This window comes from Heloderma suspectum, chromosome 3, assembly GCF_057233095.1.
Source record: "Heloderma suspectum isolate Gila_16-S chromosome 3, 16-S_ref, whole genome shotgun sequence".
In the NCBI taxonomy this organism is placed as follows: Eukaryota; Metazoa; Chordata; class Lepidosauria; order Squamata; family Helodermatidae; genus Heloderma; species Heloderma suspectum.
Window position 1 is genome coordinate 83,826,636 of NC_139460.1, and position 27,331 is coordinate 83,853,966.

General features: G+C 42.1%; 2 protein-coding genes across 6 annotated transcripts in view; one reads left to right on the forward strand and one right to left on the reverse strand.

Annotated features, from left to right (window-relative positions):
* Window positions 1-9,482, forward strand: part of USP16 (ubiquitin specific peptidase 16) — a 37,717-nt gene extending 28,235 nt beyond the window's left edge. For 2 of the 3 annotated variants that reach the window (XM_084843574.1, XM_084843573.1), the window contains exons 14-18: window positions 1,676-2,369; window positions 3,185-3,279; window positions 3,916-4,002; window positions 7,940-8,096; window positions 8,214-9,482. In XM_084843574.1, coding sequence (XP_084699700.1) covers window positions 1,676-2,369; window positions 3,185-3,279; window positions 3,916-4,002; window positions 7,940-8,096; window positions 8,214-8,338 — 1,158 coding nt within the window. In that variant the 3' untranslated portion in view covers window positions 8,339-9,482. Of the gene's footprint in view, window positions 1-1,675; window positions 2,370-3,184; window positions 3,280-3,915; window positions 4,003-5,944; window positions 6,067-7,939; window positions 8,097-8,213 lie in introns of all 3 variants that reach the window. The other variant, XR_014789095.1, reaches the window with a different exon arrangement.
* Window positions 9,193-26,899, reverse strand: CCT8 (chaperonin containing TCP1 subunit 8). 3 transcript variants are annotated; one of them, XM_084843576.1, is made up of 15 exons: window positions 26,736-26,899; window positions 20,272-20,362; window positions 19,856-19,935; window positions 19,243-19,392; window positions 18,556-18,736; window positions 17,697-17,758; window positions 16,777-16,914; window positions 15,427-15,605; window positions 14,161-14,227; window positions 13,993-14,080; window positions 13,759-13,874; window positions 13,324-13,395; window positions 13,083-13,247; window positions 11,063-11,182; window positions 9,193-9,398 (listed from the first exon to the last, which is right to left on the reverse strand). In XM_084843576.1, the coding sequence occupies exons 1-15, from the start codon at window positions 26,793-26,795 to the stop codon at window positions 9,321-9,323; spliced, it is 1,647 nt and encodes a 548-aa protein (XP_084699702.1). In that variant the 5' UTR covers window positions 26,796-26,899; the 3' UTR covers window positions 9,193-9,320. The 3 variants fall into 3 exon arrangements, with proteins under 3 accessions (XP_084699702.1, XP_084699703.1, XP_084699704.1); XM_084843577.1 differs by lacking the exon at window positions 26,736-26,899 and adding an exon at window positions 26,193-26,710; XM_084843578.1 differs by lacking the exon at window positions 9,193-9,398 and adding an exon at window positions 10,566-10,750.
* Between the last annotated feature and the right edge of the window lie 432 nt (window positions 26,900-27,331).

Here is a 27,331-nt window from a genome sequence, read left to right on the forward strand (position 1 = left end):
TGCATGAATAACTAGGCATAGCCAAACTCTCAGGCCTTGGGCTTTTCGCTACTGAACTGGGCTCCAAACCCTTCAGGATCACTTCGATGGCAGTCTAACTGTAAAGTACAGAGCCCACTGCCGTGCTGGGTGCCGACACCATCCCAGTCCAGGTCCAGACACAATACATGACTAATTTCAGCAGGATGCAGATGTGCATCTAAGGGCACAATCCTATGGCCTCTAGACAGTGGCTAGATGGCCATAGGATTGGTCATTTCCCAGGAACCGCCTCCCCTGCCGCCTCATAGGCAGCGTGGATCGTCCCCACTCTCCGTTCTTGGAAGAGCAGTGTGGAGTGGGGGAAAGGGGATGTTCCCGGGGTGGGGTAGGGAGTTTGTAAGTGCTGGTACAACACTTCCTATGTGTCATCCAGCCTCCGCACTCTGATGTCCCATGGCTAGACAGCTGAAATCAGCCATCTAGCCATGAATGCAGGGTGGCTGGAGTGCGAAGGAGACGATCCCCTCCACGCTCCTCCCACCATGTATTGGATAGGCATTTGCCTCTGAGTTTGGAGGCGGCAGACTATCCCCATAGGATTGCTCCCTAAATGTATCTATCATCTATCTACACACTTTTACTTTTCAATGAGAGATGTATTCAGATGTGCATTCCTATCCGTACTCTGAATATGGGAAATGCTTCCCTCCCCACACAGCACCTCATCCCATATTATTCAGGAGCCACCCCCACCAAACCCTCCAGAGAGGATTTTTAGGAGGTTCAGGAGGCTGCATTGGGGAGGAAGGGACAAGAAACCTTCCTTGAACTTCCTATATTAACTCATCTTAGGATCCAAGCCAGTGGGATTAACCTCTGAATAAGCATGTATAGGGTTGCACTGTAAGGTTTCTTTTGAGAGGAGCACATTTATATCCTTGGAGGGAGGACAGATACAAATGTGGCAAGTAAATGCTTACCTCCTTAAGCTCTTACAACTCATTATTGAATTCAGAACAAGTTGTTCTTTTAAGCTCACACCATTTCCAAGTACTCATTCCAACTCTTACCTTCTGTTTCTCCCTACTCTTTGTAAATGAAAACAAGAGATAAATAGTAGGACACTGTTACTTCAATAAAGCTAGGGTATCTCTCTTTCAACTTGGATATGTTTCCTTCTATTGGCTACCCCATAGGCTGCTTTCAAAGAGAGCACCAACCCATGGTTTGGAGTTACATGAAGAGCACTGGTGAGTGTTGTGCTCATGCCCTCCATCTCCTCGGTAAACTATCACTTGCTCAAACCTTTGTTTGTCTACAAAACAGTATTTGATCCCAGTTTCTCAGCCTGACTTGTAGGTAAACTATAGTTTGAACATACCATAGTTTGCTGCATTCACAAGCACATGCTGCATTTCATATCATAGTTTGCCAAGAAACTGAAAGTCCTCTTGGAGATTGAGGCATGCAGGGGGTCAGCCCAAGGCTATCACTGCTTGCTTGTGGTAACACCAAACCATAATTTGGCTTTGATGCAGCCATATTGCTTATAACTCATAAGAACATACCATTATTTAACTCAAAATCTCAGTTTATATACCATGAGCTATATCACTTACATTTCTCTGTACAGCACAAATGAGTGTAATTTGCCTTATGGTATAATTTCTCCACTGTGTATCTCACTTGACAGAGCCAGCGCCGCCAGCAAAAATTTCAAGAAAAGGTGATTCCGCTGACGGATAGCTGTGCCACTGAAAAAACTGAAGTTGATCATGATTGCACTAATGAAACAGTAGAAAGCAATGAAATGGTAGAAAGTAACTCTAAGGTTACTTGCCTAAAACAAGAGGAGGAGCCATTAAATCCATATGAAGAGCATTGTGTGGATCAAAAAGATAGTAGAAATGGGCAAGAGATAACAATGGAAGAACAGAATAAAGAAAAACACAATGAAAATACGGACGGTTCTGACCAGGAGGCAAACAATGAAATCAGTATGGATGTTGCCACAGAAGGATTGGTCTCTACTGTAGAGTGTGTCAATACATTTGATCATCTGTCTCTCAAGGAAGATAGTCTTGAGAAAGAAGAGGCTATTGTCAATGACTTCAACAAATTATCCTTGGATGAAGAACCTGGTGATGATATAGACAACTTGAATGAAGTTCATAACTCTGAGACAAAAATGTATGAAATAGTGAATGAGGATCCAGAAACAGCTTTTTGTACTCTTGCGAACAGGGAAGCTATGAATGCAGAAGAAAATTCAGTCCTTCATTGCTTATATCAGTTCACTCATAATGAGAAACTTTGTGAGAACAATAAACTGCTCTGTGATATATGCACACACAGGCAACTTTGTGGACCAAAGACAACTGGAAAAAGTATGCTAAGTATCTTACATCTTTTCTTAATAAGCCAGCCTAGTATAAATGACTTCACAGAGCATTTGTTTTAGTAGAGCAGAGATGGAAGTAGAAAATACATGTCTACCTGTTGTAAAGGTATGAGACTGTTTTCATGTAGCATTGTCATAAGTAAGCCTAGACTACTTGTGAGCTTTGAGTGAGTAAAAAAATTGGCTGAAGGTGTCACTTTGGAAACTGTAAAAATTATATGGCAAAAATGAATGGGGATAGCAATTTTGTCTCTAAATACACTTCATAGGTTGGGGTACTTGCTGTGGTCGAGAGCTGATTCCAGCGTACAGTTCTTGTACTTCTGAGGCAAAAGTAGAGGATGATATCTCATAACCAGCCCTCGGATCTCTGTGTTGCTAACTGTAAAAGTTATATTGTTCTTGTGAAAGAAGATGCAGAGGTGGCTCTTGCATTTGCCCCATAGCATGCATGAACTTGTTTTGAGGATATAATTTATTAAAGTTGTTACATCAAAGAGAAATCCACCACTCACCATAAACTTGGGAGGAGGGTGGCATAAATGGTGGTGTTTTCAAGCAATCTTAATGGAAGGTTGGATCTAGCCAAAGTTGAGTACACTTAAGTCTTGTGGAACTTTGTGGGGAGATAAGCATGTGCTTAGTTCTTTACATTGAAATCAGCAGGGCTCAAAATGCTTAATTTGGGTGGATTATGCCTGATTCTGTGATCAGCTCTGTGCTACATTAGAACAATTTCCCAAGAAGTTGTATTCTTGAATATCTAATACATCACATTCTGTGTTTTCTTCTTTCCTCCAGATGCCAAGAAACATGTATACACAAATGCCAAAAAACAAATGCTTATTTCTCTCGCTCCTCCAATTTTAACTCTTCATTTAAAAAGATTTCAGCAGGTATAACTTATTATCTCTGTAAAGTAAGTCCTAAAACCTTGGCTTGATCACTCCCCGGTAAGCAGCATTTGCTAATGGTTAGAGCAGGGATGCAGAGCCTCAGGCGCCAAATTGGGTGCACCTGGGGTCTCACTCTGTCCTTCTGCGGTTCCCCAGATGGCCATGTCCACTTCTCATGGCTCCCCCTAGCCACCGATCATTTGATGGCTTCCCGGCTTTTGTGCAATTTTTCCCTCCATTCTAAAAGGTTGAAATGCCTCTCTTAAGGCTTAGCTACTGACAATAAGAGCTTTAAGCTAAAATATGCTGCCATTTTTGGCCTTGTCCCTTTTGCTTTCAGCCCCATCCACATCCACCACTGGAATGCAGCCCCTGAGAGCTTCCTCAAAATAGAATCTGGCCTTCAGGCTTAAAGAGGTTCGATACCCCTGAGTTAGAAAAGTGTTCAGGAGAGAGGCACTAGTGAACAGGATCTCTTCACTTATTGCCATATTACATTTGAGCTATAAATCTTTTAAATTGATCATTAGACCTGTTGCCTTTAAGAACAGAGCCTTTTCTGGTCGTCAAGGGCATAAGGTTCTGCCATTTTATGTATTTTATTTGTATCTTTTCCCCCCTCTGGTTTCCTCTTAGACTGGATATAATCTCCAAAAGGTAAACAAGCACATAAAATTTCCTGAAGTAATGGATTTGGCACCTTTCTGCTCAGTTAAGTGCAAGGTAAGCAAGAGGAAAGTCTATTTGACTCCTTTTTCCTGCTAGGCATCCCTGAGTCTGTCCTTAATTGGTTCTCTTCCTATCTGTCTTTCCATGTTTCCATGCAGAGAAGCTTTCCCTCCCTCCATTGGAGTCCCCTAGGCTTCTGTTCCATTGGCCCTCTGATATTCATGCTCTCTACACATTGTCTCTGGGTGGCCTCCTCACCGCTCGTGCTTCTCAGTGCTATCTACAGCAGTGGAGAACCTCCGGCCCTGGGGGACAAAACAACCCTCCTGGGGTTCCGATCCAGCCCTCTGGGGGGTTCTCCAGATGGCTACCCCCCTTTGCCTGGTCCCACCCCCTTTCCCCCCAATCACCAGTTGTTTGGTGGTTTCCTGGCTTTTGTGCAGTTTTTTCCCCATTCTTAAATGTCTCTCCTAAGGCTGGCTTACTGGCATTAAGAACTTTAAGCTAAAATATGTTGGGATTATTGTTTTCTTATTTTGGCCTTACCCCTTTGCCGCCCTGTCCACAACTGGAATTTGGCCCCTGAAATGGAATTCGGCCCCTTGGAATGAAAGAAGTTCTGCACCCCTGAGCTACATGCTGATGACACCCAGCAATACTATTCATTCATTTCTATGCCACCCAGTAGCTGAAGTTCTCTGGCAGTTCACAAAAATTAAAACCACAAAGTGCAGCATAAAACAATATAAAATATGAAAGCCTAAAACCAGAATATAATAGTACAACCAGAATAAAACCTACCAGCAATGCAGAGATTTAAAATACAGATTTAAAATACCAAAGCTAAAAGACTAGGAAGCTAAAATGCTAAAATCCTGGGAGAATAAAAAGGTCTTCACCTGGCTTCGGAAATAGTACAACATAGGTGCCAGGCAAACCTTTCTAGGGAGCTCATTCCACAACTAGGGTGCCACAACAGAAAAGGCCCTCCACCTTTCTGTGCTAGAACTTTCCTCCCTCCTTCCAATCCCACATCTCCCAAGCGCGTTTTTTTTTATATTTCTACTTGAATGCTTCTTTATTATCTCAGCCTCAATATGTTCAGGACCAAACTTCTCATCTTTTCTCTCAAAGCCAGCACTCATAGTTTCTTCTGCTTATCTATTGACAACATTATCCATCCTGTTCAACAGACACATAGCCTGGGCTTGCTCTTTGACTGCCCTCTCTCCTCCCCCACATTACTAATATTCAGTCTGTCACCAATCGCGCCACTTTCCCCTTAACATTTCAAAAAATGGGCCTTTCTCTTCGATCCCCCAGCAAAACAGCTCTGGCTCATACCTTGGTCATCTCTCAGCATGACTATTGCAATTTTCTTCTTTCTGGTCTTGCATTATCTCACCTTGGTCTCCTCCCCTCTATCCAGCTCTCTGCTACCAAAATCATTTACCTGTTATTGCTCTGAGCATATGACGGACGCTCCTTAAATCCTTGGCTTTTTACTCCTGTACCTGCACAAGCTTCTCATCCTTCCAAAAAGAACAACCACCCACCTTCCATGGCCTTGTCCCCCTTACCTCTCCACTCTTCTATCCTAACACAACATGGCAAGCTGTACCATAGATTTCAGTATACGTATCTATCTGCCTTGTATCCCGATACATCCCTTTCTGTGACCTTTGCTCCCCCAGCTTCACTACCCTCAGCCACCTGAAACTCTCCTGCTCCCTGAAACTAGTATAGTGGGCAGCAAGGGTCTTTTCTCCCTTGCTGCCCACTATACCTGAAACTGTCTCCCAGAAAAAAATGTGGGTTGCTACCCCTTTTATATCCTTCACATCCCTCCACAAAGCCTTTGGCACCACCCCCTAGTCCCACACCTTACTGCAACTAAGCCCAAGTATGTGTAAGTGCAACAATTGCATGTTCATCTCCTGTTTTCCAGTCTGTTTCCCTACCCTTTTCCTGTTGTCTCCCTTGTGTCATTTTCTAGATTGTAAGCCCCTTGGAGCAGGGACTTGCCCGTTTATGGATGGCACTGTATAATCTAGTCCAGCACTGAACTGGTGCCCAGCATCATGCCCCTGGGAAGCTCACAAGTCCAGCATGATGGAGGTAGCTACCCCCGATTGCTTTCTACCATGTGCCCATCTCACAGTTCCAGTGGCTTTAAACATTGATGAAGTCCAGGCCTGCGGTAGGACCTTGCCTGGATACCTCATAGAGTGAAATGTGATGTAGGGAGCAGTATTGGTGCTCCTTCGGCTGGTGAGACATAGATTGGAGATGGCCTGGGAACTATGTGAAGGCTGTTTTGAGCTCTTTGGATGAAGGCCGTGGTGGAAGCGAAATAAGATGCATTCCTTGCTGCCTCCCTTCAAATGCCCCAGTGTGGTTTGAAGAGCAGTAGTCTGATTCGGAAGCTAGGCGTATGTTTTCTGGGCCGCCCTGCTGTTGGGGGAGCTAGGGCCTACTGGGATATTTATTTATTTATTTATTGCATTTATACCCCGCCTTTCTCCCTCTCGCAAGGAACCCAAGGCGGCTTACATTATCCTCCTCCTCACCGTTGTATCCTCACAACAACAACCCTGTGAGGTAGGTTGGGCTGAGAGTCTGTGACTGGCCCAAAGTCACCCAGTGAGCTTCCATGGCCGAGTGGGGACTAGAACCCGGATCTCCCGGCTCCCAGTCCGTCACCCTCGCCACTACACTACACTGGCTCTCAGGGGAAAGCTCCTGTGTCCCTCAACACTTGACTGCGAATCCTGTGTAAATCATTTTTCCAGCTTCCCCATATACTGGGTTCTAGGACAGCCAGGAGAGGCTGCTCATAGTGTGAGATACCCCCGTTTTCCCATTTACTTGGCCCTTCTGGGTCAGCTCTTTGCTTTCTGAAGCAAATACCTTGCCTCCCCCCGCCCCCCAATATATTCAAGAGCTTCCTAAATGGGCATGAGCATTCTTCCAACTCATCACACAAAATAAAGGAACAGGCATGGAATCTAATAAACCTTGTTTTGCTCCCTTTCCAACTTTTTAGACCAAGGTTTTGGAACCGAACATCACCTTAAGGCTGTTCTTGGCTCAAGGCACCTTATTCCTATATGCTGTTATCAGAGGTGTGAAGTGAAAATCTTCCTCACAGCTCACGGGTAGGCAACTTGTGGCCCACAACTCCCATCAGCCCTAGCCAGCATAGCAAATGGTGAGGGATGATGGGAGATGTAGGCCAAACCATCTGGAGGGCCACAAGTTCCCACCACTGTAGCTCGTTAGTAGAGCTTCCTTTTTGTTTTAGAGAAAGAACATTGCTACTTTCCTGTCTATGCATGACCACTTTGCTTTTTCTGCATGCTTTATGCCAATTTTAACTTTTTAAAGTGGGATGTGCAGTTCAGGTTCTAGTTTCTGCCCTTCCCAGATAGATGCCCGATCACCCACTCTTCAGCCTCTTCCATGATTGTAAATTCCTCTTTCCCAGCATTCCAGTTACACCCCACGTCCTCCTTTTGGGCTCAGATTCAATTCCAGTAAACTATTTCTTCCTAGGCCTTGTTCCTTGCCACCAGTCCCTTCCATAAAGCTTTCCACCCTCTATTGTCCTAAACACTGTGGATGAAGTAAAAGGAAATACAGTTGCACCCTTAGAACAATTTCATTTCCCAATGCTGGAGAATTTATACCAGTGGGTTGGGGTTTAGTATATGTAAACTTTGGCTGTGTTATGTTTGGAATACTGGCTATGCCTTGCATTTTTTCCCAGGTTTTCAGCAAGATGCAGCTCCCTTTTATTTTTAAACACTCTTGCTAGTGAATACATTACCACTTCCGTAAAGGGTTTCCTGTTTAGTCTACTTCAGATCAAAATTAAAAATTATACTGTACGTAGATGTAGAGGAACCACAACATTCCACAGTGTTTTTTGCCGATATGTAATAAAGTCAAGCTGTTTCAAATACTTTGGAAATGTATTGTCCTTTCACAGAATGTTGCAGAAGGGAGTTCAAGGGTATTGTACTCCTTGTATGGAATTGTTGAACATAGTGGTACTATGAGATCCGGCCACTACACTGCCTATGTGAAGACAAGAGCTACTAACAACCGAATTTCTGATCTTGTCCTCCATAGCAAGATTCAACGAAGTAAGTAGAACCAGTATTCTTTTGCCCAGAAGACTAATGTTAAACTAAACCCCTATGAATTGGCCAGACTGTAATAATTAAGCAGAGTTCTTTGGATTTTTTTTCTCTCTTCAACAGCTTCAGAGACCGAATCATCCAAAGGACAATGGTTTCATATTAGTGATACCCATGTGCAAGCAGTGCCTATATCCAGAGTGCTGAATTCGCAAGCATATCTCCTATTCTATGAACGACTACTGTAAATGACTTAAGGAGTTGTCCCCTACAGATTTTTTTTTTGAAACCAAGGAAGTGCAACCAAAAATTATCATGTTCAGTTGAATATTCTCTCTACCCTGATTTTCTTTAGTCCTAATTTGTATTTGAACAGAAATTACTATTCATGCTTTTAAATAAAAACACATCCTTAAGTAATTGTTTTATCTGAGACAGGGAATTAAATGTGGCAACTAACACAAATTTACCACATGCTATGGTACTCAAAACATTTTCATTTTAAAATGCATGCACAGTTAGAGGAAAGGGACAATGAAGTGGCTGGCCAAATGGGGAGACGAAAAAGACGGCAAGATAAAGCAGCAGCAGGGGTGGCTGTACCTTTTGGACATGGCAACTGCTACTTCCTCTGCCTCAGAAGAGCAAACTGGTATTGGGGAATGACGCTGGAAACTGTCGTGTGTGCCGTGGAGGGAGATGGAAGGGGCGTCCTCATCTAAAAAGGACCAGAGGGAACTTTGAAAGAAATTAGAAAGAAATAAAAGGATAGTAATAAACTAGGTATAGAGAAGGGAAGCTGTTATAGGAGGAAATGAATGTTGGTGGGAGGGATAAAAAAAATGGCAGCTTAGGGACAGAGGGGAATCAGGTAGATTGTCTACTGATATGCACTTACACATCTCTGCTATTTGCAGGCTACAGGCTCCTCAGTTTGTGTACAGTATGAACAATGAAATATGCAGCCATATTTCATATAAGCCAGCTCTGAATTGAGAATTCATGTTTTCAAATGGATTTTATACAGCAACTTGCATTTAGTATCCATCTAATAGTTTAAAGGGTTTAAACAGCAATGCGTACTCAAACAGAAGGAAGCATCTTTTACTGAAACTGCTTTTATTGAAATAGTACAAGACAAGCATCTAATAGAGATTAGTCTCATAATTTAAAGGTAAGGAATTCACATGACAAAATACACAAGCCCCTCCAGAAGTACACTGAACAGTTTCAATCACTTTGGTCATCATCCAAGTCCTTCTTTCCTGATGGCGGTTTGGGGCCACCAGCTGGTTTTGCCATGATGATCTACAAGAGAAAGAAGAAACTTGGGATTTTTACCTACAATTCATGTAGCCTGCAGTTCACCTGAATTAAAGTGTTGGCATTCACGATTATTTGATATGTATCTTTATTACCCTTTACACACTGACAAACAGTTTGTATTATAAACAGCTAGAATAATTAATGCTTTAATTTCTTCAGGTATGATCATCTACATATTATCATGCCATGGTTGATTGGCAGTGTTTAATAGGTTTTCTGCTCTTTGTTTTATAAAATATTAGAACAGCTATCAGTGAACTACCAGAACTGAAATACTAATTCTTTAAAACCAGCAAAACAAAACCTATTAGGTACATATATTCATGTTAGTGCTCCATTTAAAGAAAAGTGCATTTCAAGGCACTATACTTCCATGTGAGGAAAATTAATGCCTTCATGAAGCAAAAGTTCTGTGGCTTGGCTTTGCATGCAGTTTTTAAAGCCTAATAATTGTAATATTTTGACTCAATTAACAAAAAATACTTAAAGGCCAGTTGCCATTGTCAATTTCTACTCTATCCAATACTCCTGAGGTGCCCAAAGATGTTTTGAAATTAATGTTATTTATGATTTCTGATCTCTATGGTTACAGAACACACGCGAATTGTCTCCAAAAAACTGACTAAATCCTATGGATAAATTCTCAGCATAAATGATCCCAGGTATACTTTTGAGTGCATTATATGTTAACAAGTGTCAGTCAGCCAGGCCAAAGTGCTATAGAATACCCTTCACAAAATGTTAAAATCACCAAAATAAAGGGTCAGCACAATATGGGCAGTATCCAACAGTCATTCTGCAAACTCCACTACGCTTGCGCAACTGGGTGCACAATGGGTTGTGCAACCATAACTTGCTTTATTTATTAGTAATACTTGTATACTGCTTAATATTGTAAGCTCTCTCAAGTGGTTAGATTCTCTTCTTGTGCATAGTTTGGAACCTAATTTCTGCTAGCACAACATCACTGGTGCTAAAAGAATAACACCATTAGATACTGCCCCTATGCATATAATACTATAAATAGAATCATGCATATTCATTTTTAAAACCTTATTTTAGAAATATCTAATACAATATGCAGCACTCTTAACTCAAGCAGGTTGTTAGATGGTGATGTAGCCTACACACGTGTGATCTTGGAAGCAAAAAAACGCCCATCAACTTCAGGCAGTGTATAAAGGTATTCATGCAAAGTCTCTGTTATCAACAGAAGACATGGTACCAAATCTTACTGCATGCTACTGTTCAGGACCATCTTTCCAGTCATCCTTGTCCCAGTATTCTGGTGCTTTGGGGGCTTTTGGACCACCTGCTGCTTTTGCCATAATAATCTACAGAAATTTCACATCAAATACAGATTTCTGCTAAGTTTCGTTAAAAGAAAGTCACTGCATGCCAACATAAGAGTTTGAATGCTGCTTTTTAGTGTGCAGCTGATCATTCGAAAATACACAGAAAAAGTTGTTACCTGTGGTTCCTAACAAGACTATATACCAACACGGGATACTAAGTTAACCACAAAAAGCAGAATTTCCAACCATTCCTAATTTCTAGGAACCATACATGAGCATTACAATTGTTTGCATAATGTATTGATTTGGTATGAAACCTAAGGTACTAAAAAGTCCATCATGCGAACTTACCTGATCAACTCTTAGTACAGTTACTGCAGCGTTTGTAGCCAACTTAATGCCCCAGTATTTCCCAAGATGTGTATCTAGTACACCAGCTTCCAACATATCTTTCACAGCTGCTGCTTCAGCCTGTCAAATATTAGCAAAATTGTCATGGCTAGAACACTTCACAGCCCCCTCCTTTACATCAGGCCTTCTGCTCTGATAGTATCTTCTAATAGCCTCAACTTTAAAACTTTCCTCATACTTTTCAGTACTGACTTATTTCAATAATGTTCCGTTTAATAAACTTATCAAAGAATCATAGGGTTGGAAGGGGCCTACAAGCCCATCAAGTCCAACCCCCTGCTCAGTGCAGGAAGCCTGATTCCCAGGTGGTCTCCCATCCAAGTACTAACCGGGGCTGGCCCTGCTTAGCTTCCGAGACTTAGTATACATATCAGAAATTATCACTGTTGCCCTCTATGATTAAATATTTTTTCATCTTTCCCTTTTATTACTCTTGTGAACATTTATAAAAATAATTAAAACGGGATCACTGTTTTGATATGAGTCTTCTTGTTATTTCCCAGAATTAAGAGGAATCTGCTTTTTTTCCCTACACAATTATTTACAGAATTAAAATGGGGATCCCGTTTCAAAAATCAGTAAGCCTTGAGTCATAGTCCAATCAACGTTAATACACCAAGTTCCACTGATTTCAATAAATGAGTTCAGTATGTGCTTGGAACCTGCCATACTGAACAAGAAGGAAATAACATGTTTAAACATTATGGGTGGTACAAAATAGCCATGGTACTTTGTATTCAACTTGAAGAAAACATATTTTTCTAATAAGGTTGATATTATTTGCTTTTTTTCAACACCTCATTTCATCAAAATATTTGCTACATTTCTAAATCACCCAACAGCCAAAGCTTTCTGGGCCCCAACTGCATGACTGCTCCACAGCGCTTTGTACCACGTAAGAATGTTACAACCGATGGACAATTGAACGGAAGGCAACCAATAAGGCAGCATATATAATCCAAACACGAAAAAGCATGGCATAAAATTCTAGCTGTGCTGTAATTCCAGAACACTGTATGTTTATGATGCTGACATCAGGATGTTCCAGCAGCTTGAAATCTGGACCAGACAGTGATTGGTGAACAAACGGTGGCAAACGTTTTTTTAAATACAGCAGATGTTGCGTGATTAAATACCTATCTTGTTTGTAAGCTAAACAACTCACGATGGTGTGATCATCCCAAAAGATGCGTCTTCGAAGTAGACCTGGGTCTAGAGCTGATCAAACCCTGGGCTAACTCTAAGGACATACCTAGCTTGCCTGGGATTGTTGACAGACCCTCAGAACTGGTAGGGCTTGTCACCAAGAAAAGCAAAAGGTACCATTTCTGCAGTTGATGCAGTAAGAGAAAATCACACCAAACATGTGCTTCATGTAACCATTCTGTCTGTCCTATTCATGCAGTTATGAAATGTGCATAGGCCGCTCATGTAGTGTGTCCTATGGTTGCAAGACCTCAAAAATGTCTTGTTACAAGTAATTCACAACTCATCATTATCACACTGCTATTCCAGTGTAACATCATTAAATCAGTTTCATGTATGTTAGTGGCACATTATTTTTTAAATATGGGGTCAGTTAAACCCACATATCATTTATATAGGCCTTTTGTATTTTACATTTTGGGCTATTATTGATCCCAGTGACTTATGTGCAACTATACTGTTTTACTGGAAAAGAGAAGGTCAATAAAGGCATGATTTTTTTACCTGCAAATTAAGTCATGCTTAATAACTTCCACCACGTATTTTATTTGCCTGGCACTCTTGCGGTACATTTGAAACTAAAACTTGTTTGGAAAAATTGACTGTGCCACTGATGGACGGTTAACAAAACAAGTGTTTTGGTCTATTATCTAAAGTTATAAATAACTGTTCCCTTGCAGACCCTCTCTCCCCAGGAACAGCATTACAGAGCTAGAAATTACCACTGCTGGAAGTCATACAAACTTAGTCTTACCTCAATATCAAACCCAACATTTTTGTTGCCTTCTTGATGTACTGCATAGAGCTTAGAAATAAGTTCATTCGCCTTAACTCCAGAATTTTCAGCCAGTGCTCGAGGAATGGCCTCAAATGCCTCAGCAAATTTTTTGATAGCATACTGATCAAGACCTGGACAAGTCTAAAGATAGATATGCTTGTTAAGTTCCATTATATGAAAAACTAAATTTCATAAGGAAAAGGAATTTACAGCTTACCTCTCCATATGAAGTGATCTGTTTAGCCAACTCTATCTCTGTTGCACCACCACCTGGAACGAGGCGCTTATCCTACAAAAGAATGGTAGTAACCACTATATGAAAGGTTGGGGCTTCAAGGGTTAATTCAAGCACAAAGGCTTCAGAAGAGTTTTGGTTTTTAAATGCTGCTTATCAAAGGTTGCTATCTCGGTAAAACAGTATATAAATTCTCTGTATGGTGTGAGGAGCAGTCCGAAAGACTGAGTTGTCATGGTAAGTTCTCCCATTTTGTATATACAAACATACCTACACATACCCACAAGTATACAATGTATAATACTATATAGCATATTCAAATATACTAGTCTTTCTGCAACTGCACCTGATCAGTGTCTGCATTTAACAAAACCCACTCCACATTACTAAGTTATCTGCACAGAGGACTTTACTCACCCGAGTGAGTACTTTGAAAGTGTTTACACCATCGTCCACTGCTCTCTCTACATCATCCATGAGATTCTCTGTAGAGCCACGAATTACTATTGTAGAAATAGCACCATCTTCCTTTTCTGGAGGCGGGGGAATCAAGATGTGACTTGTGAAATGTGATTAAATGCAAAGGTTGTATATGCAACCTAATAAAAACCATGAATCTAATCCAGTATACTAAAATGATACAAAACATACCATGTTTAAATACAACTACTTGTGTTTCTCCAACTTCTGACAGGTACACACTGTCACAGTAGCCCATTTCTTCTAGATTGGGTGGTGTCTGGGAAAGAAAGGAAGATGAATTATGCCTATGTCAAGAAGTACATCTACACTAAGAGAATCTTTGTTGTTTTTACATACCAGTCTGGGGAGGGCTGTAGCACCAACTGTTTTACACAGTCTTCTGAGATCCCATTTAGAATTTAGCCTTCAAAAAAAAGTATTTACATATGTTAATATAAATCATGGGGGAGGGGGACTCTCTCCATAATCTGAAAATTCTTGTTAGTACAATGGAATAAACATTTTCAGATATGTTTGTTCACAATCAACATTTAGTTGGTCAGTAGAGACCCTATTGTAGGGCTTCTATCAGAAAGAGCACAGCATTTAACAAATTGATTTCCCCTCACCCCCAGCCCACACACACACACACACACACACACACACACTTGCATAAACACTGAAAGCATATACTAATCTGTGTTAAGCCTTCCAGAACTCACATTCTTGTTTAAGAAGTGGTGCCTTCCTGGATCAGATCCAAGTGTACCAAAACCAGCATTCTTTGCAATAATCCCAGCAACCAGCAAGAACTAGATCAGCCTCCACCAACCTGGTCCCCTCCAGGTATTTTGGACTTCAACTCCCATCAGACCCAGCCAGCATGGTCAATGGTCAGGAATGCTGGTAACTGTAGTCAAAAACATATGGAGGACACCAGGGTGGGGGAAGTCTAGCCGGTCCACCAGGGCACCACGACCTATCTGCCTCCCACCACCTTTCTTCTTTAGGCACAAGTTGGAATTCTGGTAATGGATTGAGCAGAGTGCCTCTCCTTTACCATGTCGTGACTTGTAACAGCAACCCTGAAGTGTCCCCTTAAAGCATTCTCCGCTACTGAAACTTCTATGGTGCTTGCAGAGTAAGAAAACTCCTGGCAAATAAAGTGTGCTTCACTATACTACACTGCATAATACAAGTACATACCAATACTGCATTTTCCACTGTAACGTGCATCCCAACTGCCTGAAAACCTAAGCTGGATCTGCTAACCATACACTGGACGTAGCAAATAAAACCCCACCTCCACTAGAAGACGAGTGACCACCTCCTTATAATTATAAACAATATTTGAAGCAAATAGTGAGAAAATGGTGCACAGGCAAGAAATGAAGTCTCCTGTGCTGTGATCCCAAGCTCCTGTTAAGGGGTGGGAGGAAGGAGAATCTCAAGCAAGGGATTCAAAGATGTATTTAACCAGTTTGACCCTACATTATCACCTGAAGTTGAAGTCACTGTGTGATGAACATGCATATTATTAACTCGTACTCTGAGATGAGTATATTATATAGTTTAGTTAATATGACAGGAAATTTGGACTATTTACATCTTTGTAAGCCTTACCTGATTAGCATAAGATTGTATTTGTTAGCATAATGAAGGGCCATGTCTGCCACTTTTCCACCTGTAACTATAACATTTGCACCAGCATCAGCAATGGCCTTGACTTGTAACTCCATTAGGTTCTCCTCTCCTTTGCTAAAACTCATCAGCTCTTCAGCATTTTTGATCAGTACAGTTCCCTGCAAACATAAAACATTTTTCCCATCACTCACAAAAGCTGTATGTCAAATTTCTGCATTAAAAAAAAATTAAACTCTCTCATTCTATAAATGATATGCTTTAAGTATACTTAACCTGAAAAATGAAGGAACAGGCAATTCCAGATCTGACATCTATTACAGTAGACAGAACCATGATCCAAACGATACACACTATAAATCAGTAGAAGTAACATGTGTGTCCAAGATCTGTTCTCTTACCAGCAGTACCCTGTGGTTTTCTTGCCTAGTGATTACTATTGGGAACAGCCTAGTGATTACTATTGGGAACATTCCAGCTGATCAGATGTTGAGTGCATTTATCTAAAAAGTCTAACACAAAGAGGCTTCAGACATACAAGAACCCAAGTGTCCTCTCCAGGATTACATTATGCTTCAGCCTGTTTTGCAAAGGTTTTACTCTAGGCCACCAGCATGTATTTCGGAAAACCAACTGAGGTTAGCAGTCTACAGAATTCCAGAAGCCAATTCTAATGAAGCCAAATGCTTAAAGAATAAAAAAATAAGGTAGAGATCTACATATACAGGATTGCCTGCAGAAACCCCAGCACAGATATAACCAGCCAAGATTTGCAGTAACTGATCTCTCTACCTCAATCTTACGGCATGAACAGAGCATATAGGGAAAGATGGAAGGACAGGAAACAGGGCCACTCCACTGGCTCAGCTGAGACACCAGCTATTTTTGGCTCTTCTTTCCTTTTAACTGCTTCCATTCCAGTTAGCCATGATAAGAAAACTAGTAACATCCAGCTGCATTGGAGCAATGTTACAACTGGTCATTATTTTTTAATTTATTACATTTCTATACCACCCAACAGCAGAAGCTCTTTGGGCAGTTCACAACAACTAAAACCATAAAATACAAGATGATAAAATACAATATAAACGTTTACGAGATTACAAGAACCTTATAGCATTAAGAACTGGTGCCTGAGTTTTCTGATTTTCCTTTTTCTTCCCCATCCCTTTTCCCTTTTGTGTCATGTCTTTTTAGATTGCAAACCTGAGAGCAGGGGCTGTCTTAGTTTTTTAAATCTGTAAACTTGTTTGGGAACATTTCTGGCTGAAGAGCAGTGATACAAATGCTTTAAATAATAATGATAATTTCCAGAAGACACCTATAACATACCTTAGTTTCTGTTATCATACCATCAAAAGGACAAGAATACACAGCTATTTTAGCATCTTTGACAGAAGTAACATCACCTTCAGTTTCTTTTTTAAAAACCATGCCATGCAATACTGTAGATGCACAAATGCCAGAACCCTGAAAGAATACAAGTGAAACAATCATTATATCCCAAATAAGTCACTGAAATAACATTTTAATTTTTAAAGTAATTCATTATTACTATATTTTATACATATATATATAGTTTTATATATACATATACGTATATAGAGAGCTTATTATTATATATTCTTATATATAAACTATGTTTATATAAAACTCTGAATATTTCTCCTTAGAAGCATTCAGCCAAATAAAGTGTGGAGTACTGATTTTATCTCTCTCCATCTATTCCTTTCTCCACACAATAAAAGGTGACTTAGTCCAAATTTGGTCCAATATTTCCCATTTATGCACCAATAGCATAAAATAGGTTGTCACGATTCACCATTATATTGGTATTATCAACTCTTCCTTTTCTGTAAAATCGACTTAAGAATCTCAGCTTCTGTATTTATACATATATCCATCCATGAAGTCTCTACTCTTTGAGAAAAAGTTTGAAAATATAGGAAAAATGTCTGCTGAAGCCTCAAAGCCTCAACTAGTACATTTAAAACCCTCTCTTCTACTTGGCTCCAACTCAAAGTTCAAATAATTTAAAAGATGAGTAATATTAACATTTGGTAACGTGTGTACACACACACACACACACAGATGTTCTATTCCTAAAACTCTAAGCTTATCGAAGTAATGTTTCAACCAATAAGTATAGTGATCAGGAAGTAAATTCTGATAAAAACAATGACACTTCTAAGTATAAGCCCCTTTAGGTTTTAGTCATACACTACTGAAAAGATAAACAAATGACAACTTACTAAGATCTTGCATACTCTGATGTTGTCGACGTTGAAGTGGCCAGATTCAGGAAAAATAGATACTGTGAGAATTTAAAACAAAGAACACATGATTTCAGGAAAGACTGTTATATATTAAATTCTAATCCATCAGACCTCTAATTTAGTTACTTCAGTTATACATTAGGCTTGTATGGGAAAGCAGCCAGTGAAAATATTATGCTTTATATTATGAACAAGTAAGTTTTATTCTCCTGTTATAGGTATTGTTGCAGATCTACCATGCAGGGACAGAAATGCATGTAACTGTGAAAAGCAACATTCAATAACAAGAAATTCAGAGTTAAGAGGAGATCAGGGAGTGACTTCAATCTTTGTTCCTGTTACAAAAACCATGTTTGGTCCACATTAGCAAGAAAAAATGGGGAGAGCAACCCTATGGCTGCTAGACAGCAGCTAGACAGCAACAGGATATGTGGTTTTCCAGGAACTGACCTTCCCCCCCTTCATGCTGCCTCGCAGGCAGCGCAGAACAGCTCCATGCTCGGAAGAGGAGCACCAAGTAGCCAAAAGAGGATGCGGGGGGGGGGGGGGGGCATTCCAGGACGGGGAAAGCAGAAATGCCGGTATGACGCATCCTATGTAGGCAGCCTCCTCCCGCATTCCGCATTCCCGTGGCTAGACAGCCAAAATCAGTTGACTAGCTGCAATTGCAGGGCAGAAGAAGTGCAGAGGGAATGATCCCCTCCATGCTTCTCCTGCCCTGCATTGGATAGGCAGTCGCCTCTGAGTTCAGAGGCGGCCTCCTATCCCCATAGGATTGCACCCTAAAGATGTTACAAAACAAAGTTTAGACAAAACAATACTAATATTCACTCACCACATGCCTGAGCAATAAGCTTAGTTAGAAAGATTTCACTGCCACATTGTTTACTCATTATTGAAGTTTGCAGCAAAGATGCAACTTCTTCAACATCCCGAAGGTTTTTTGCAGAGCAGCACACTAGATCAGGTAGAATCTCTAGGGCTTTCTTGCAAGCTTTCTCATAGCCTTCAATTACCTGCAATTAAATACAGTAACACATCGGTACCATCGTACACGCTGTTGTTACAAGTCCAAAGTCAGTCCGGTATCTTTGAATTGAAAACAATCTCCCTAATAGCCTGCAAAGGACTCTTACAAATCACAGTGGGACAAAATCAAAGTGTTTTATTGCATTTTAATGTATTATGATTTTAAAGGTGTTTATATTTTTACTTTACTTTACGATTGCTTTGGTATTTTATGTTGTTAGCCACCCTGTGTTCCAGAAATGGAAGAAGGGTGAGATACAAAAATATTGAATGAATATAAAGTATTAGTGTTCTTCAAAGATAATTCAATTAATTTGAGAAAAGAAGAAAATGAGGTTGAGGCTGCAATCCTATGCTCATTTGCCTGGGAGTAAACCTCACTGAACTCAATGAGAGTTTACTTACTTCTGAGCAGACAAGTAAAAGATTGAGCTGTGAGTTTTACACATGGTCCTGGAACATTAATTTGAATTACAAACAAAATAAAAATTACCTCTGAAACAGAAAGACCCATTCTTAGAAGCTCCTCTGCATGTTCCAGGAGAGCTCCAGCAAAAACGAGAACAAAATTTGTTCCATCACCAACTTCTTGCTCTTGCATATGAGAAGCCATGACAATCATTTTTGCTGCAGGATGCTGAACCTATTCAAGATTGTTTATCAAAGGAAACTATTAAGCATATTCATGAATATTCAATATATAATAGCATGCTCCACTATGTATTACATTGCAACAAGACTTCAAGACATTTAGCTCATACGCTGCTCCTAAATCTTTTGAGACAAGACATTGTACACATGCGGAATGTAGCAAAGCTGCACACTTCTCCATATGCTCTTAACAGCACACTTTTCTTATAAATAGCCTGAATCAATTCACTTGTACACACAACTGCCTGTAGTTCAAACTTCTTCCAACACTATGCTGTCCTATCTTTCCCCACTCCTGCCCAAAAGGTGTTACTTCAGATCCTCTCACAGGAAAATGCAAGTTAAAAAAAGCTTAGCTTGGTAATGGATAGCATATGAAGTATCTAAAGAAATCATTTCCATGTACAATCCAGCATACTTTAAGCAGATTCTGAAAGAGACAGGCAAGAACTTACCTCCAATTCTCTTAATATGGTAGCCGCATCATTAGTAACAAAAAGCTTTTCCAAATGATTTATAACCATTTTATTCATTCCTAAAACAAACAAAATAGTATTCCTCAAATACTGTTATGCATTTTTGATTGAACATGTAATATAGCTAGACAGTCAATTGTATAGGCTGTTAATAGGATAGCCATGGTAATAATGTGCAACTGAGAAGCGGAAATGAATTTCAAAATTAGAAGTTTACCAAATTCCAGTTAATTCTTCAAACACATCATGGCTTTGTTTCCTGGGTTTGTCAGCAAACAAAGATATGATCAAGTTATTATCTAAGGTGTTATCAGATATTACAAAGGTGACGATACACTATATAGTCACCTTTGTAAGGTAGAAATATATTTATGAATATTTTTTTAAAATCTTACCATTTGGTCCATAGGCTGTGCGAGTTGTTTGGGCAAGCTCTTTACATGCCTGAATGTTTCGAAACACAGCTTCTTCCAAACCTGAATAATGCTACAGATACAAAAAAAAAAAAAAATCAGAATGAGAGACCTTTACATAAAATAGTAAGATGCATGCCAAGAATTTAATCCAAATTCAAACCTAGTATTTCTAAACTACCAAAACAGAAGCTATGCTCATTAATGCTTTCTAGTATACAGTTTAACAACCAGAACGTTTGTTTGTTCATGTTTAAAATGTCTTTGTATAAATTAGAGATGTCAACCATTGAAAGAGCTTTCTTCAGACATGGATCATTTTTATTCAAAGCCAGAGCTGAGAGTACTTTTTGTTGGGGAACAAAGGAGATCCTCAGGCAATTCTTGGATGTGCTTGTAAAACTCATGGAGGGAGTAATTCTATGCTTCCCCACTCGTCCGCCAGCAGCATCGGGGAGGACAGGATAGAATAGTTTGGTTTCCTGGCTCTGACCTCAGAGCCAGGAAACTGTGCTCCCCGCCCCCTACCCCTTGTAGCCAGCGTGGAGAAAAACACCCCGGCTACCTCTCTGCACTCGGAAAACGGAGCACAGAGATGGGAAAAGGGGGCATGTCTAGGGGAAGGGAGGGGAGATCAGGGCGGCTACAGTAAGACATATCCTATGGCCACCCCAGCAGCATATTACAATTTTTGAGGAAATTAAATCTCTTTAATTTCTTGCTGAAATTTAAGGTAGTAATGTGTAGCATCAACTAACTGAATGCAATTCAATATGGCTATTTTTCAAACCCTGAACTGCAATACTATCCTGCAATAGTATTCTGAAGTGTAAAATGTTGTTTTAGTGACCTCACATTGTATCAATATGCCCAGTTTCCCATCACAGCTCTTCCATGCAACAGATTATCAAATGCTGCATGTCCTCATGTTTAAAGATGATAAAGGATTATTTCTATTCCTTCTTATCTTCCCCATCCTGACCTGTCCTTGCAAGAAAGTAAAACTGAGATCGGAAGCATGTGTTTAATCTCCCACCCACATTTTTCCCTCACAGACGTATACACACTTGGAAAAAGTTGATTTTTTTTTTTCATTTTGACCTCTGTTCCCTGAATGGAACAGGGAAGTTTCTCTTTTGCCACTAGTAACAGGCATGGGTGAACTACTAAATTCTGCCTCTTTTTCCATTACCACAGGCATCTGCTACACAGCCTTCACTATTCCCTCTCTCTGGTTTCCAGTGAAGTTAAGCAGGCTTGGGAAAAGCCTTGCCAATTTCAGAAATGCTTTTTCTGTTGGTTTGTTTGTTTGTTTTGTTAAAGTGGTATTGTATACAACAGCACTTGTGCACATATACAAGAAGGGAAGTAACATGTTCTGATGACAACTGGATAAGCTTTTCCCTGACTTAGCCCATTTCACTGAAGACTAGAGAGGGGAGATGGTAGCAGTAGGACAGACAAGCAGACATTACATAAAGGATGGTTACACAGTAAAAACTCCTTCCAACCATGTCATGATGACACTGCATCCAAATTTACACTTACATACACTGAATGACATTTGCCATTTTGTTACCCATTTGCCCACTTTAGAGAGATCATTTAAAGGATTTAACAATCCTTTTTTTTGTTTTTACCACCCTAAATAATGTGGCGTCATCAGCAAACTTGCTCACGATAGCTCATCCCTAGCTCCAGATAATGTATGAAGTTTACAAATTACAGAACCTTTGGGGACCTCCCCCCATTCTTGTTGTTGTTGTTCAGTCATTAAGCCATGTCTGACTCTTCGTGACCCCATCAACCATAACACGCCAGGCCTTCCTGTCCTGCACTCTCTCCAGGAGTGTGCTCAAGTTCATATTCATTGCATCAGTGATGCTATCTAGCCATCTCATCCTCTGCCGTCCCCTTCTCCTTTTGCCTTCAATTTTTCCAAGCATCAGGGTCTTTTCCAGGGAGTTTTCTCTTCGCATTAGGTGGCCAAAATATTGGAGCTTCAGCTTCAGTATCTGTCCTTCCAATGAGCACTCAGGGTTGATTTCCTTTAGGATTGACTGATTTGACCTCCTTGCAGTCCAGGGGACTCGGAAGAGTCTTCGCCAGCACGACAGTTCGAAAGCATCAATTCTTTGGCACTCTCAGCCTTCCTTATAGTCCAGCTCTCACAGCTGTACGTTGCTACTGGGAAAACCATAGCTTTGATTATACGAATCTCTGTCAGCAAGGTAATGTCTCTGCTTCTTACTATGCTGTCTAGGTTTGCCATAGCTTTCCTCCCAAGGAGCAAGCGTCTTTTAATTTAATGGCTACAGTCACCGTCTGCGGTGATCTTGGAGCCCAAGAAAATAACATCTGTCACTGCTTCCATTTCTTCCCATCTATATGCCAGGAAGTGATGGGGCCAGATGCCATGATCTTCCTTTTTTTAATGTTGAGTTTCAAACCAGCTTTTGCACTCTCCACTTGCACCCTCAACAAGAGGCTCTTTAGATCCTCTTCGCTTTCTGCCATTAGGGTGGTATCGTCTGCGTATCTGAGGTTGTTGATAATTCTCCCGGCAATCTTAATTCCGACCTGTGATTCATCCAACCTGGCGCTTCTCATGATGTACTCTGCATATAAATTAAATAAGCAGGGCAACAATATACAGCCTTGTCGTACTCCTTTCCCAATTTGGAACCAATCGGTTGTTCCATGTCCGGTTCTTACTGTTGCTTCTTTACCCTCGTACAGGTTTCTCAGGACACAGGTAAGGTGGTCTGGTACTCCCATCACTTTAAGAATTTGCCACAGTTTGTTGTGATCCACACAATCAAAGGCTTTAGCGTATTCAATGAAGCAGAAATAGACGTTTTTCTGGAATTCTCTTGCTTTCTCCATGATCCAGCAAATGTTGGCGATTTGATCGCTAGTTCCTCTGCCTCTTCGAAACCCCGCTTGTACTTCAAGTAGTTCTCGGTTCACATGCTGCTGAAGCCTAGCTTGTAGGATTTTGAGCATCACCTTGCTGGCATGTGAAATGGGCGCAACTGTACAGTAGTTTGAACACTCTTTGGCGTTGCCCTTCTTTGGAATTGGAATGTAAACTGACCTTTTCCAGTCTTGTGGTCACTGTTGAGTGTTCCTAATTTGTTGGCATATTGAGTGCAGCACTTTCACAGCATCATCTTTTAGCATTTTAAATAGCTCAGCTGGAATACTGTCATCTCGGCTAGCTTTGTTGTTAGTAATGCTTCCTAAGGCCCACTTGACTTCACTCTCTAGGATGTCCGGCTCAAGTTCAGTGACCGCACTATCATGGCTCTCAGGGACATTCAGATCTTTCCTGTATAGTTCTTCTGTGTATTCTTTCCACCTCTTCTTAATCTCATCTGCTTCTGTTAGGTCCCTGCCTTCTTGGTCCTTTATCATGCCCGTCTTTGCACAAAACGTTCCCTTGAGATCTCCAATTTTCTTGAAGAGATCTCTAGTCTTTCCCATTCTGTTGTTTTCCTCGATTTCTTTGCATTGTTCATTTAAGAAGGCCTTCTTGTCTCTCCTTGCTATTCTCTGGAACTCTGCATTCAGTTGGGTATATCTTCCCCTTTCTTCCTTGCTTTTCGCTTCCCTTCTTTCGTGAGCTACTTGTAAAGCCTCATCAGACAGCCACTTTGCTTTCTTGCATTTCTTTTTCTTTGGGATGGATTGAGTTGCTGCCTCCTGAACAATGTTACGGACCTCCATCCATAGTTCCTCAGGCACTCTTGTCTATCAGGTCTAATCCCTGAAATCTGTTCCTCACCTCCACTGTATATTCATCAGGGATATGATTTAGGTCATACCTGAATGGTTTAGTGATTTTCCCTACGTTCTTCAATTTAAGCCGAAATTTTGCAACAAGAAGCTCATGATCTGAGCCACAGTCAGCTCCAGGTCTTGTTTTTACTGACTGTATAGAGCTTCTCCATCTTTGGCTGCAAAGGACAGAATCAATCTGATTTCGATATTGACCATCTGGTGATGTCCATGTGTAGAGTCGCCTGTTCTGCTGTTGGAAAAGAGTGTTTGCTATGATCAGCGTGTTCTCTTGGCAAAAATTAGCCTTTGTCCTGCTTCATTTTGTACACCAAGGCCATGCTTGCCTGTTATCCCGGTGATTTCTTGACTTCCTTCTTTAGCATTCCAATCCCCTATGATGAAGAGGACATCTCTTTTTTTGGTGTTAGTTCTAGAAGGTGTTGTAGGTCTTCATAGAACCAATCAACCTCAGCTTCTTTGGCCTCAGTGGTTGGGGCATAGACTTGAATTACTGTGATGTTGAATGGTTTGCCTTGGATTCGTACTGAGATCATTCTATCGTTTTTGAGATTGTACCCCAGTACTGCTTTTCCCACCCTTTTATTGACTATGAGTGCTACGCCATTTCTTCTAAGGGATTCTTGCCCACAGTAGCAGATATAATCGTCACCTGAATTAAATTTGCCCATGCTTGTCCATTTTAGTTCACTGATTCCCAAGATGTCGATGTTCAGTCTTGCCATCTCATGTTTGACCACCTCCAGCTTACCTTGATTCATTGATCTTACATTCCAGGTTCCTAAACAATATTGTTCTTTACAGCATCGGACTTTCTTTTCACCACCAGACACATCCACAGCTGAGTGTCCTTTCGGCTTTGGCCCAGCTGCTTCACTCTTTCTGGCGCTACTTGGAAATACCCTCTGCTCTTCCCCAGTAGTATATTGGACACCTTCCAGCCTGAGAACGCATCTTCCGGCCTCATCTCTTTTAGCCTTGTGGTACGTTCCATGGGGTTTTCTTGGCAAGAATACTGGAGTGGGTTGCCATTTCCTTCTCCAGTGGACCACATTTTGTCAGAACTCTCTGCCATGACCTGTCCGTCTTGGGTGGCCCTGCACGGCATAGCTTATGGCTTCACTCAGTTATGCAACCCCTTCACCACAAGGCAGTGATCCATGAAGGGAGCCTCCATTCTTACATCCCTCCATTGTGAGAATTGGTCATTTATTCCCCCTCTCTGCTTCCTTTTCTTTAATCAGTGACAACTCCATAAGAGATTCATCCTCTTCTCCCACAACTACTAAGTTTGTTCAGAAAAAAATGATATAGTTAATGTGAAACAATGGCATTTACTTATTTTAAAATCATAATTTATTAGATTTGTGTTCCGTTCTGCCTCCAAAGATCTTGGTATGGCATAGTCTTTCCCCACTCCCCACCATTTTAGCCCCACAACCACCCAAGTTAGGCTGAGAGGGTGTGACTGGCCCAACATCAGCCAAAGCACATCTTACTTACATCTGTATGACTTAGTGTGCTCAACATAGGGTTGCCTATGAATAAGGTGCAGAATATTATGGAAAGGCTGTTAACTGGGGGCCACAAATAGGGAGCATGTGACTCCCTTATTGAAACATCACCTGCTTTCAACTTGTTTCCAGACCCAGTTCAAAGTACTGGTGATTACCTTCAAAGCCTTTTATGGTTTGGGGCTAGAATATTTGAAGGGCAACCTTCTCCTGCATGAATGGGCCTGTTTGTTAAGATCTTTAGGTACAGGGCATGAAAGGACCTGGATCCTTTTCCACATGCGTCCTACGTTCGAAATACAAGGGCCAGGTTTGCCTCCGGGCAGTAAGGTATTTATGCTGTTGAAAGAACAGCGTGGTCCTCATGCCCATCAGTCGCCACCAGGCTTGTAATCAGGGTGCACAGTTCATGGTAGCTGGGTGAATTCTACATAATGCTAGCAGAGCACCCTGGGCCTCCGGCTGCGGAGGTGTACAATATGCGGGTGGCAAGAAAGGGAAGCACCGGAAGCTGCGCAAAGTCACTGACTGCGAGGCAGCGAAGTTCGAACGAGAGGCATTAAGCCGGGCGGCCAAACCACGACTGACCTTCCGTCTCTGCCATTTTGGGCCGGTTGTGCCTTCAGAACCAGAACGTAGCAACTTCCCTGGATGAAAAAGACCGGCCCGGCCGAACCTGGCGCGCGCCTCTGACGTCAGCGAACACAAAAAACGGGGGAAGGGGGTTCTTGCTGCTGCTGCTACCCCCACCCCCTTCGTGCGCGAGCCCCCTGCCTACTAGGCAACGGCGCGCCGGTGAGCGCGACCAGAGGCCCGTCAGATGGCTCGAAGGCTGAACCCAATCGCTGGGCGTATCCCTTAACCGACGGCGGGGGAGGGGGGAGAGGAGAGGAGCCGCTGCCCCAGCCGCATCCATGCCTCAAGTGCCCCGCGCGCTCGTGCCCGCCTATCAACCGCGATCGCGCGCCTCGCATTAACGGGTTTCCAGCCCACGGGGCGATGAGGCCCAGTAGCCCCACCTCCCGACAGGCGCATGGAGCCGGCGCCGTAGAACGGCCGGGCCTAGTCTTCGCTTCTGGAACCTTCCGCGCTCCTTCCACGCCGCCACCCACCCGGGCTCCCCTCTCTCACCTTCGCCCCTTCCTTCAGCATCTGGGCGAAGCCCGGGGCCTTCGGGACGTGCAACGCCATGTCTGCTGCTCTGGGCCACGCGCGGACGACACCCGAATCAGGGGGCCTCGCGGCTGCGGCGGCGCGCGCAACTCACGCCGCCTCGCCCCTTCTCACGCAAGCGCGGAGAAAGGCGAAGCCGCCGAAGCAAATGGCTGCGGGGAGCGGGGCGGAGCGGGGCATGCGCAGATGGAGATCAGCCTCCGGGTTCTCGCCCGTCCGCCGAGTTTGGCCTCTGATCGAGGAGCGGCGCCAGAGGCCTGCTGTGGCGCGCCGTCCCGTGCCCGCCCTGTGGCCCCTACCCAGCCCGCTCATCTACGTGTAGCGGCGCGCTTTGGGCGCCCTCGTGTTTTGTTGTTGTTCAGTCGTTCAGTCGTGTCCGACTCTTCGTGACCCCACGGACCATAGCACGCCAGGCCCTCCTGTCCTGCGCTCTCTCCCGGAGAGTGCTCGAGTCCATATTCATTGCATCGGTGATGCTATCTAGCCATCTCATCCTCTGCCGTCCCCTTCTCCTTTTGCCTTCAGTCTTTCCCAGCATCAGGGTCTTTTCCAGG